The sequence below is a fragment of the Stegodyphus dumicola genome, chromosome 9, assembly GCF_044657685.1.
Source record: "Stegodyphus dumicola isolate Sdum_Otavi_A_Nest chromosome 9, ASM4465768v1".
NCBI classification, from domain to species: Eukaryota; Metazoa; Arthropoda; class Arachnida; order Araneae; family Eresidae; genus Stegodyphus; species Stegodyphus dumicola.
In genome coordinates, this window is record NC_140776.1 from 7,019,015 (window position 1) to 7,032,532 (window position 13,518).

Below are 13,518 nucleotides of genomic sequence, written 5' to 3' on the forward strand. Positions count from 1 at the left end.
CAGAAAATAAATTTCAACAATATCAGAGTCTTAGGAAAAATATAATATAACCATCATTCATCAAATAATATTTTTACCTGGTCTCCAAAAACACTGGCATTCTATACAAACAAAATGTCCTAAACAGTAATTATGCAGCCTAAAAATGAAGCTGGCTACACATTCAATAAGTCCATAATCAATGGTCGAGAAAAACACTTGAAATTTAAATCAAGTTCTTGAAAACACTTAAAACCGGCCTAACTCCATTTGCACGAGGATCGCCGCCTTCATTGAAGAACATGAATGCCGCCCACAGCAGTCACTCACATGGTAGCCTCTGGAACCAAGGAACTTTATTCTGGAACAACCATCCCGCGGACAGGTACCAAGGAACTTTATTCAGGAACAGCCATCCCGCAAATCGGAACCAAGGCACTTTATTCACCGGACTGCATGCGTCCTTCTGAAGGGGCTGGAAACCGCTCACTCAAGTGCCAGGAAAGCAGGAACTAAAAGGGTTGAGCCAGAGCGACGCGAGATACTTATAGCAGAAGTAGGCATGATGTCATCTCACGGCAACCAATCAGCTATCGGCACAAATCGGCTTTCCAGATGACGTAACATCACGTTTCGTTTTTACATCTCAATTAGGTTGAAATAGTCCATTCTCAATGCAAACAGTGGCAGCAAGAAAAAGTAGTAGAAGTAACTACTATATTACATTAAAATAAGAACTAAACTCAATAAACATTTCAAGGAGGATAGATTATGCAGTAAAAGGTTTACAATAAGTTATATTTTCCAACAAGTAGCTCCAGAAATGGAAATTCTTTTTGACATAATCGAAAGTTCAAGCTTACTTTTATAAAATTGATCTAACAGTCTGCAAAAAGTAATAAGCCAGATCCAATTCAAAGATTAAGGAACAACGCAGTCTGCAACATTAACTGAATTAGATAATTTTAGCTTAGCTTATACTGTTCGTTATACATTAAACGCGCATGCATAAACGTATTTTGCGCATGTGCACATGCATATTCGCAGCCGTACTATGCGTGTAATATGCGTTGCAGCCGTCATTGCGACGCATGCGCAGAAAGTTTGTAGCTTTGAGGTCCGGATTATGGGTGTCCGAATTAACAACTTTTGACTGTATAGTGTATTGTTACATGAGTTATTTATCTAAAAATAATGTGAATTTAAAATTTGTTTACTTTTGTAGATGAATGTCAAACAAAATATGGAAATGCCAATGCTTGGCGTTATTGCTGTAAAGTATTTGATCTACTTACTATTGCAGCCGTGAGTAAAAAAAAATTGCTTTTTTTTCCTCTTTGGTTATATATATATTGATTTCTATATATATTGGAAAGAAATTTTATGTATTCATATTTTTTTTTACACCTTTCATTTTTGTTGTTGGTAATTTAATGTTTTTAAAATCTTAATGCTAAGAAGTATTAGATTGATTTTTAGTAATTGCATAGAAGTCATGTAGAATTTTAATAGAATAAAAAAATTAAATTATACAAATATATAGTAATAAAAATTCTTATTGCTTCATAAATGAACCATCTTGTATATTGTATAACATTATTTTATTAAAGCTAAGCTTGTTGAGGTTGTTTGCCTAAGCTATATTTCAGTTTTAAACATGGTATTTGAGGATCTATCTTTACCTGCTACCAAATGTCTTCCCTCTTTCATTGCTAACAAAACTCTGAAGAGGACTTTTGGATTGTCAAAATTTGAAGTGCCTGAATCATCAAAAAACCTGTCTTATCTAGCATCTGAACCCTAGCATATCAGCATTATGGCAATCACTATCCGTTAGTAGCAGTATGATCCATGGCATCTGTATACTTTTGAATGAAACTGAACAGACCTTTTTTTTTTTTTTTTAATTGATGTTTGAAAATTTTGCATAGTACATATACAATTTGTTTGTAAAATGCATGGATATAGTCTTTGTATGAGTAAAATACCAATGCGTTTTATAAACTTGAATAGTATTTAATAATTTATTGTTAGTCCAAAGGGGCTTTGTTCCTGAGCTATTATAGTTTTTGTTTTGCGATTTTGCATCAAATCAGTCAGAATGCCCGTTTCACTTTTCAAACTGTTGCCACCAAATATTATTGCCCTCTATTATATTTGAAGAAATTAAATAATGAAGAATCTGAATAAATGTATGTACGTTTCTTGCATTGTGATAAAACAACGGTACCTAGAGCCATCCAATTTTGAATGATGTAATCCTACTGCAAATATGGGCATCTGGAAGTCCAAATTTGAAGTTTGGAATTTGTTTTATTATCCATTTTATATTTTGTAAAACTTTAACGAATTTTTGATTAACAAACTCAAGGATTTCAAAGCGAGCAATGGCAGCATTGTACAGAAAAAACATTATCTCCAGTCTCAGAAATTCTAATGATATGCTCAATTTAAAATTATTTTATGATATTGCTGTTGAAACTGAATTTTATAGTTTAAGTGCAAAGAATAATCATATTTAATAAATAAAGGTTAAAAAAAAGGCCCTGTGGACATAATTTAAAATCTGAAACTTTTCAGATTTTTTTTTTTTTTTTTTAAATTTTCTTTTTATATTATATATACATATATTTTATCCTTGTGTTTTTGCTATTTACTGCTTCTGAATAACTTCGTACGAGAGCTGTCTAATAAAAACTGATAGTAAAAGCACACAAAAGAAAAATTATATGCAGAGAAACATGATGATATTTTTCCAAGCACCTTCCTTCCAGTGTCCCATAGCCACTTTGGTCTACTTTTTAAAATGTGTAGGAAACAATTTTGCGAAAGCTGTTTCAGTGACTTGTGTACTACTTTAGTTATGTAGAATTTATGCAAAGCTGCAACTATAGAACATTCTTCACTTTATATGCAGGAATCCCAGCGAGTGGGAAATGTTTATATGATGGTATCTCTGTTTGTCATACATATATTGAAGATTGGCATGCTTCTATACCATATGTTTATGATTAAAAAAATTTTATCCATATTTTCAGCTGATTTTGTTTGGGAGATATTTTTTAAGGAGGCAAGTGAGTATATCTCCTTGGCTGGTTCTCTGATTAATCGCCTAAACCCTCGAAGAGTCATTGGGCAATGCACTATTGTCGCCATAGTACACGATTCAGAATTTCATTAAAATGTATTTATCTGGCAACCTATAAATGGTTGGAGCAGTGCAGAATTTTGCTTTTAAAATCCATTTATGTGGCAGCTACTTATTAACTGTTCTTAGGTGATTGTGATACAGTCAAAAGTCTTTAATCCGGACGTCCATAATCCGGAATGATCTATAATCCGGACCCCAAAGCTACAAACTTTCTGCACATATGCGTCTACGCATGCGCATAATATGTTTACGCATGCGCGTTTAATGTATAACAGACGGTATAAGCTAAGCTAAAATTATCTAATTATCAATTTCAGTTAATGTTGCAGATTGCATTGTTCCTTAATCATCTAATTTGATCCGGCTTATTATTTTTTGCAGACTGTTAGAACAATTTTATAAAAGTAAGCTTGAACTTTCGATTATGTCAAAAAGAATTTCCGTTTCTGGAGCTACGAAAGGATCTACAAAGCGAAAGCATGTTCCGATGTCCATCAAACAAAAAGTGGAATTGCTGCAAAAATTGGATAAAGGCACATCCTTTGATTCTCTAATCATTCCGAAATATGTTTATCAATTTCACGCTGCTCTGTGGGAGGGAGGACGACGCGGTGCGCAAGGAACTGGAAGTTGATCTGTCAGCACTATCCTTATCTTCAGGGCAGTTGTTTTTATTTTATTCGGCTTATAATTCCTTACTAAATGTAGTATTTCATCTCGATGTACTCCGTCTTTGATATGATTTAAATCAAATTCCTCGTCATTATAAATATCACGAATGCACATCAAATAGTTTTCTGGTTGCAATTTTCTAATTTCGACTATGTGTAATGTATGCTTTACGCATGCACGTGTTGAAAGAAATGTTTAATAAAGTAAACAAATAAATAGAAAGCTTTTTTTTTTGTAAATTTTGATACCCTTTCTATCATAATTGCTCTTTATTTCATAAATTACAGTTTCATATTTTTAATTTTATAATTTCTGCATGCCATCTTACCAGATTTAAACTGATGATCTATAATCTGGAAAAACCGATAATCCGGAATCGTCGAAGTCCCGACGAGTCCGGATTAAAGACTTTTGACTGTCTTTTCCAAATTTTTGCTTTTTCTGGTGTTTATTTAGTGGTAATAGCTTTTTTTAATTTGATCAATTCTCTGTTGTTTTTGTAAGTTAAAATAGGTTTATATACACACAACAGAAGTGTGGGAAAATAGCTTATCAGCTGTTCTTGGATAATTGTAATAATTGCTTTTTCTGAATATGTGCAATTCTCTGATCTTTTTGTAAAGTTAAATGTTAATGTGTGCATGAGAAAAGAGTGGGAAAAAATTCTGCTGTGATTTCTTTTATTAAACGGCTCTAAATTTGACGACTTATCAACATTTTGGCAATTTTAAGATTAATTTCTATAGAAAATTTTTAATTCGAATGTCTGAGAATTTTTCGACGTTTTTTTTGGGGGTGGAGGAACATTATAACATTGATAAATTTAACTAAAATAATGGTAATATATTTAAGTTACATTTAAGGAATAACATGAAAATAAAACATTTTTATTTTCTTTTGCTGTAATATTATAAAGTGGCATTACTTTCCATTTTGGCGACTTATTATGCAATATTTTGAATCTGAAAAATAAACAAGGTAATAAATGCTATAAAGCACAGTTTACAAAACAATTCAAGGCAAAAGCAAAATAGCTATATAATTAATTAAAATTTTCTTCCTTTTAATTTTTTTATGGTAAGAAATTTTCCCACATAATTGTCTCAGAAGATGTATCCAGTTTTCTCTATAAAATTCATTTTCCACTTTTTCCACGTTTTTTTTTTTTTTTTTCTTCAAAATATTTCTATCCCTTTTTCTCTTGCAGAATTGGTAGGGCTAATTTTTCTTCAGGATTTTATACATTGCAACTTAGAAAGTTTATAGAAAGTTTAGAAGGATTTCAAGGCAAGATTTACAGACCCACGATTCTAGAAGTCTCCAGAAAAATTGACAAAATGAAATTGTCTTCATTATATTAAAACATAATGGATGTATTTTATAGAAAGTTTATGATGAATTTCTCACATTTTGGGGAATTTTTGGAAGGACAAAGAAAACATAATGTTTGAATGTTGTACTTCTGATACTAGGAGTCTTTTTCTTAGCATGTTTATCTTCCCTATATTTTCTCAACTTTTCACTAGTCAGATGTATGGAAAATATCAAAAATGTTTCTAATCTTTTTGCATGGACAGGCATTTATAAAAAAGAATTTTTCTATTAATAAAGAAATTGAAAACTGATAATTTAAAAGAATCACCTTATATGTCTCAATGGAGTCTACACAGTCTACACAGGACTGACACAAGGCATTTTCCCATTTGATGCAGTCAGCATGGATCCTAAATTCTGCTCCCACTGCCTTTCTTAAATTCTAAAAGTTTTGCCATTTCTAGATTTTGTTGCTCGGTGTGTCACTAAATTCTAAAAATTCTGCCTTATCGGCCCTGAAACCAGCCCTTACGATACATCATTTCATATTTATCACCTTTTTCTTTACATTCTAAATACATTTGGTTTTTTAGAATAACAGAAGTCTTTTAATTAATTCCAAAAATTCTAAAGAGGAAACAAATTGAATGCATAAAGAGGAAGAAAATTATTCTTCGATGATATGTACAGTTATTATTATGCAAATTAACTAGTTGTTTGTAATTTTAGTCTTTACTATAAGTTCCCCTTTCCGTTTCCTCACCACTATGCAAATCAAATAGATTTTAAACTGAGGTTTTGGAACTGGAAGACAAAGTGTTTTTGCCCTCTGCTTGGATGTTGCATTAGTTTCTGCCAGCTCTGATAATTTGTAATTATTCATTTTTGCGTAATCACCACTAACATTTGAATTTGTTACAATGATAGAGTTACTGAGGCAGCTTAGATTAAAATTAAAATTAAATTGTGTAGTCTTTGACTACTAGTCCACATTTTTAGTTTGAATGTGACTGTTGCTGTTTAATTCCATCACCCCAAGCTGTAGTTGATTTTGTCAACATAGGAACGTGCCTGTATGTTCGAAGTTCTTTTTAAATAAAAGGTTTATTTAAACCTTTATGTGACTTTGTAGTTACGAGGGCTATCCAGAAAGTAGATTACGTTTTGGAATAAAAAAATAAACAAAGTATAGGAAACAAATTTTATTATATACAGATGAAAGCCACACTCAAATACTACTTTTCTACATAGTCACCATACAAATTAAGGCATTTATCGTAGCGATGTACGAGCTTGGAAATTCCTTCGTCGAAAAATTCGGCCGCCTGCGCCTTCAACCACTTTGTTACCTCTTCTTGCCTTCCATCTTGCACAAAACTTGTGGTAACCAAGCTTTTCGCTGATGATTTCGTGCAACAAACTTCGCGAAATTTGTGGAAAACTCAAAGAAAGTTCCGTTATTGTGAAATTTTGATTTTCACGGACTTTAGCATCGACTTTTTCGAGAAGTTCGGCGGTCACTATGCTGGGTCTCCCACTTCGATCTTCGTCGTGAACATTGGTTCGGCCATTTTGAAATCTTATGACCCACTGACGCACTCCACCTTCAGTGATAATGTTGTCCCCATACACTTCACGAAGCTGCCGATAGATTTCTATCGGTTTACAGTTTTTTGCAGTCAGAAACCTTATTACTGAGTGCACCTCGCAGCTCGCGGGATTTTCAATTAACGCAGACATTTCAAACCGTCACAGTATCTGAACGGAGCACAGCACGAACCTCTCACTAGCACGGCTAGATGCAGACTGAGCTGCGCAACGCTCTGACCCCAAGATGGCCGCGCTAGCCCCGCCCCTAGCGGACACAGACGGAAACGTAATCTACTTCCTGGATGGCCCTCGTACTTTCAGATATAGCGATAATTTGCTTCATGTCTATAAAAGATTTTGGACTAATTAACTTTTACCAGATCAAGTACAACCTCATTACATACACTGTTAAGAGACTGGCAAATTAGGAGATAAAGCACACAAAAACTAGTGGGAACATCGATTTGTGTATTGAAAGAGATTTTTAATTGTTAGGAAAGATGTTTAAATATAAATTAAGCCAAAATGTCTGGGAAGGCTTCAAATTAAAAAGACGCATAAATATTTTGTTATGTTTTGTAGCTTTTAATGTGGAATTACCCTAACATTGTTTAAGAATCAATGTTATGACATTGATTTAAAACTGAAAATTTAAAATTACATGCATTTTAAACTGTGAAATGTTATTAGATTGTGATTTTAATAGTGCTTTTTCAACAAATATTTTTTTTAAAATAAATAAAATTTAATACTGGTCATGAAAATTTATAATGTTACCTTATTTAATTATTTGTAACTAACTACTTACCTTTAAAAGTTATCTCTGCATATTAAAGCAAGTTATTACCTTTTATTAATCCTTACTGTGGTCACAAGATAAGCACAAAAATGTAAAAATTAATTTAAAACTTATCCTTTGCATCTAGTGAGACTTAAAATAATACAAAATAACTTACCACCTCTGGTGCATTAGTGGCTTATTGGAACCTTAAAATGTATTAACTAGGTTACAATGCCAGGAACTCTACATGAAGCTATAACACTAACTATGTCAGACAGATGGAGCACAACTAACTTTCAGAACTTGCCAGCCTCAAAACTACATCAGGCTTTTAGGTTTGTTATGATTAACAGATCTCTTTCTAGGCAAGCAGCAGCACTGCCAACAGCTAATCTTCTGTTACAAATCATGCTGATTATGATTATATTTCTCATTTTAACCTATGCCATTTGACATAAAAATCTACCTGCTATTTACTAAACCTCTAGCCTAAGTACGTGGCAAAACGAGACATAAAAGAAAGAATCAACATAAAGCTAACTGTTAGTAAAACATAAATAAAATGTCCCTAATCTTCTTTCAAGCTATTACTTCTTTCAAACTATGTCCAATTATTATACTTGTAAAATATTTAATGCTACCTGATAAACTTTATAAAGGGGATTTAATTCTCAAATTTGTTTTATAGTTAAATTTATTAAATTATGTTTAATAAGAATGCATCCTACTTACAGATCTACTTATTTTTAGAGGGATATTACAAAAACGGAATTGAGATATAATTTGATTCAATTTTAATTGAATTTATTCAGCTCCCATTTGCTGATAGGTCCTTAATTTGTTTCATTAATGATCCTTAAAAGTGCCTTAAATGTGCAGAAATATGCACGAACCCTGTTCATCTTTCTTTATCCTGAGCAATTTTTGAAATATTTTCATAAATATTTCACACTGGAAGTAAATGAAGTCATAAAAATATAATAATAAAATTACCAAGCACTAAAGCAGATGTTCTCAGACTATGGTATTATTACATTATTTTTGGTGGTACGGCTTTTGTACAGAGATTTGAATAAATGTAAAATGGTGCCCCTTCTGCATAGGGAATACAGATATATTTCTTATGTAGCAAAATCCTATCGTTATACATACTGAATAATAACAAATCCTTTTATTAATCCTTACTGTGGTCACAAGATAAGCACAAAAATGTAAAAATTAATTTAAAACTTATCCTTTGCATCTAGTGAGACTTAAAATAATACAAAATAACTTACCACCTCTGGTGCATTAGTGGCTTATTGGAACCTTAAAATGTATTAACTAGGTTACAATGCCAGGAACTCTACATGAAGCTATAACACTAACTACGTCAGACAGATGGAGCACAACTAACTTTCAGAACTTGCCAACCTCAAAACTACATCAGGCTTTTAGGTTTGTTATGATTAACAGATCTCTTTCTAGGCAAGCAGCAGCACTGCCAACAGCTAATCTTCTGTTACAAATCATGCTGATTATGATTATATTTCTCATTTTAACCTATGCCATTTTTTTATTGTTATACATATTGAATAATAACAAGTCTTCTTTTGCACTAAAACCAAAGCAAAAAAACTGACTCTGATTTATACTGAATAGCATTTGTAAATTGATATTGTTAATATTTTCATTTCAGAATGATTGCAGATTATAATAAACAACATATCCAGTTTTTGTATTTTTATTGTATTATTTTTAGATAATAGATGATCAAGTGCTCTGTGTGCATGGAGGGCTGTCACCACTTATAAGAACATTAGATCAAATTAGAACTATTGAAAGAAATCAGGAAATACCTCATAAAGGAGCATTTTGTGATATCCTTTAGTCAGCTGAAATATTTTAAATTACTGTGTGAACATGTTCATTGTTAATTATTACCTTGATCAAACGTGATTTGCACAAAAATAATTGCTACATAACTGCATTTTGTGTTTCTTCCTTAACATTTTGAAAATCTAGTATGGTCAGATCCTGAAGATGTTGAAACATGGTCTGTAAGCCCACGAGGAGCAGGATGGTTATTTGGTGCAAAAGTTACACATGAAGTAAATATAAAATTCTATTTAAAAACATGTTGTGCTAACATTTCAATCCTGCGTATGCTTTTTTTTTTTAGTAAATATATGTGAGTTTAAAGTATTGATAGCAAAATGTTAAGTTTTCATTTTTAATTCAGTTTTAGTTGAAAGAAAAAATATTATATATTATATAAATAATGGGGTATATAATATACCAAAACAAACACCTTGTTATTATAGAGTGTGTGTTTGTGTAGGTTAAGCAGTTAGGTACTGACGACAGCCAGGACAAGGGTGAGGCAATTGCTTCACTTGCCTCAGGTGAACTAATAGAAAAGGTGCTAAATTAGCTACAAAAATTGAGAAATTCATTTTAAAAAATAAATTACAGTTTTAATTTTCAACTCTGGAATACGCCAATGAATATGAAAAAGAGTTTTTTATTATAAACAATCAATCTAAATTAAAAGAAAAATTAATAAAATTCATTTATTCTCACAAGAGATGTTGTGTGATAATTTTCTAACATAAAATTTATTATTGGAAGTAGCATATTAATTTACAGTTGTAATAGGCTGCATAGCACAAAAACTATAAAAAAATGCATAAAAATTATACTTCTGACTTGTAATGCTGACAGGTTTTTGCAGTCTGACACACAAAAGCCCATTGGAATAGCATCGGAAGACTGAGTGAGAATGTTTGAAAATGAAATGTACGTTACATATCTACTTTTTTGGTGTAACATTTGTTGGTGAATTTGAGCATAATTTTTGTTTTGTCTTCTTGTATCCATGTTTAATTTGTACAGAAACTATATATACAGTTTCATTTATGGTTACTTCTGAAGCAGACACATATTGCTTGATGGCTTAAACAAATCAATTTAATTTGTCTCATTCTTTGTCTCCTGGAATTAAAATGTAAGATAAGATATAGCTCCTTTTTTTAAAAAAAAATTATGTGTATAAAGTTAAATATTAAAATGAATTTTTTAGTTTCAAAGAAGTAAGAACAGTTTTAAAATTTTGAATATTTTGTAGAAAATTTAAGGCAAACTGTTCTGGCTAATTCTAATACACTTTTGGTGCAAAAGAAAATATTTTTTAAAAAAATCAATTTTTTCCCCTTGATTCTCTAAGGTTATTGATATAAAAACATATTTAAAAGAACCTGCTACTAAATTTTATTTAAAAAAATTTTAAATACAATTTTGAAAAAACTAAGATGTGAAGAAAGAGGTACAAATGAGTGCAATAAACTCTTGATTTAAGATTCAAACATATAAAACAACAAATTTGGTTACACCAGAAGTGGGAAACATGTTTATTGGTGCGAATGAAAATTAGTGGCAAACTCTTACCATACTTGCAAATTTTAACACATTGAAATCTATTGAGTTAACTGAAGACATGGGATAAAAGTAATGATAAAATATGAAGCATCATTAAATCTCGTTAATTTTAAAACCATTCTTATGTTACAGGTGTTCACTCTTCAATTTTAAAATTTTATATATTTTACTTTAAAATTATACTTATGCATGCTTATTTTAAAATTATATATAATGTTGAGATAACATTGTTTTTGAAATGTTATTGTAAAGATATTATTGTTTTTAAAATAATTTCCAACTAGTAATGGAAATATGTTTGGATAGTTATAAAAAATCCAGTGTTTTTAACATGAAAATTATGTTCAGTATGCTACAATCTTTGTGTTACAGTCTTTCTAGGGTTATAAACATAAGAATTGTCAGGTGCTTTTCATTTCAAAATTATAAATCATTACATAAGTTTTATTTTTCAGAATATATAATATAAAGCTATAATTAAATGTTGTTGCAAGAATTATTGTTATTGTTTGAAATAATTAATTTTAATGTGCATAAAATTGTGCAGGTATAGTTAATTTGTATTGTGTGTAGGAATAGATATAACACGTGTCAGCAAAATCCCTTATCTGCCTTCATTATCATAAACTTTGATCGTAGACATGTATTTCTAACTACATGAATGTTTTAAGTAATTTAAAGATTCATGCTTTGGCGTTATTAAATTTAAAGAAATCAGTTTTACAAAGATTATGTTTGTATATGTATGTAGACATATCATGTATATATATATATATATATATATACTTAAAGCATCTAAATTAATCAGTAAGTTGGAATAAAAGCAAGGCAATTCATCTATAATATAAAAATTGCAACCCTATATAGGAGGTCTAACACAATGTCAAAACTAATCCAATTAAAGAGAGAATTCATATTAGAACAATCTTGTAAAGTAAAAAGCGTGAAAGGGAAAATACATAAAATTATACAAATAAAAATTAATCTCCTTTTATGGAAACTCCAATTCATAACTCATCAGGAAAAAATGAATTAAAGCTTCATAAAAGTTGACTAATATGTTTCTTTCTCCTGGTTCATTTGAGATAAGAAACTGTAGAAAGATTTCATCAACTTTTTATTAAAGACTTTAAAATTCATATAAAACCAGAAAACTTGAATCTCAAATGTACCAGAATTTTTCCTACACATTTTCAAAACACTTAGAAAAAAGTTTAAAAAATTACATAGTGCTAAAATGACAATTAAAAACACATAGATCTTTACATTACGTACCTTGAAATTTAAAAAAAAAAAAAAGGTCTAAAACTAATAGTCATTTAAACAAACTAAAAAATTGGGAGGTCCCTGATTATGCTTAACTAAACTTTTAATATCAAGAAAACAAAAAAACTGTACTTAAAGATTTTCAAATTCACATTCACATTTTCAAAACACTTAGAAAAAAGTTTAAAAAATTACATAGTGCTAAAATGACAATTAAAAACACATAGATCTTTACATTATGTACCTTGAAATTTAAAAAAAAAAAAAGGTCTAAAACTAATAGTCATTTAAACAAACTAAAAAATTGGGAGGTCCCCGATTATGCTTAACTAAACTTTTAATATCAAGAAAACAAAAAACTGTACTTAAAGATTTCTATAAATAAAAAGGTTAAATATGAGCTAAAAACTGAAAACCTATTTGAAACAATAATTGAAAAAATTTGAAAAACGCAAAGTTACTGAAATCTTAGCACGAGCTTCTGTGCATGATCTAAGTGAATTCTAAAGATGACCAAACGATGTTCTTGCTAAAGAAAGTAGAATTCAAAGTGCTCTGGAGAAGCCAAAATTTTGTAGTTCTTGGGAAAAGTATGCGATAAGGTTCAGACTGTCCAATAGCAGAACAAAGTATTTTCACATGTGTTCAAAATATCCTATCCTGTTATATTTTGTGGGGGGGGGGCTGTCAATGGTTGGGTGTGGTCTGCAAAATTATTACTGACTAGGAGAGGGTGATCATCATCCCAAAATGGCAGCATAAGAAACTTCTAAAAACTAAGCTGCTTTCTGTAAAATTTTGAAGTGCATAAACAGAACTGGCTCAAAACTTCCGAAAAGAAAAAAGGTATATGTTATAAAAGATAAATATCTTCATGTAATCGGGGTACAATATAACTAGAAACCCCATTTTTATAGTAACAGCCAGTTTTGTCAGTTATTAAATTTACAAAATATTAAGTATGTGAAAGTGAGTATATAAAAAAAGTAAAAATAATTTAAAAGAAAAAATACAGATCTTTGTACATATTTAGATCAAATTTCTTATCAGTAACTGGAGGTAATAGTCAACCAACTATTACCTCCAGTTAAGGTTTAAGTAATAATTATCATATGAATTAGATAAGAAATTTAAAAAAAGTAGTTAATACCAGCTTTTTTTAAAGATATAGAATTTTTGAATCAAAGTGTTTTATTTTCTAAGAGAAAATTGACTTGGTGATTTTTTCTTGTAAGTATTAGACTTTGTTGCAAATATTTTTTATTCTAATTAGTTGAGTATGTATGATATTAAGTATTACTGTCTTGGAAATATTGGACTGCTAATGCATGAATTTTATAGAAGGGAA

At 30.4% G+C, this 13,518-nt stretch overlaps 1 protein-coding gene across 1 annotated transcript in view; it reads left to right on the top strand.

Moving 5' to 3' along the window:
• The window catches only part of PpV (Protein phosphatase V), a 93,714-nt gene that overhangs the window by 53,266 nt on the left and 26,930 nt on the right, over nt 1-13,518 (top strand). The window contains exons 6-8 of the mRNA XM_085823178.1: nt 1,205-1,284; nt 9,229-9,346; nt 9,486-9,577. Coding sequence (XP_085679304.1) covers nt 1,205-1,284; nt 9,229-9,346; nt 9,486-9,577 — 290 coding nt within the window. The remainder of the gene's footprint in view (nt 1-1,204; nt 1,285-9,228; nt 9,347-9,485; nt 9,578-13,518) is intronic.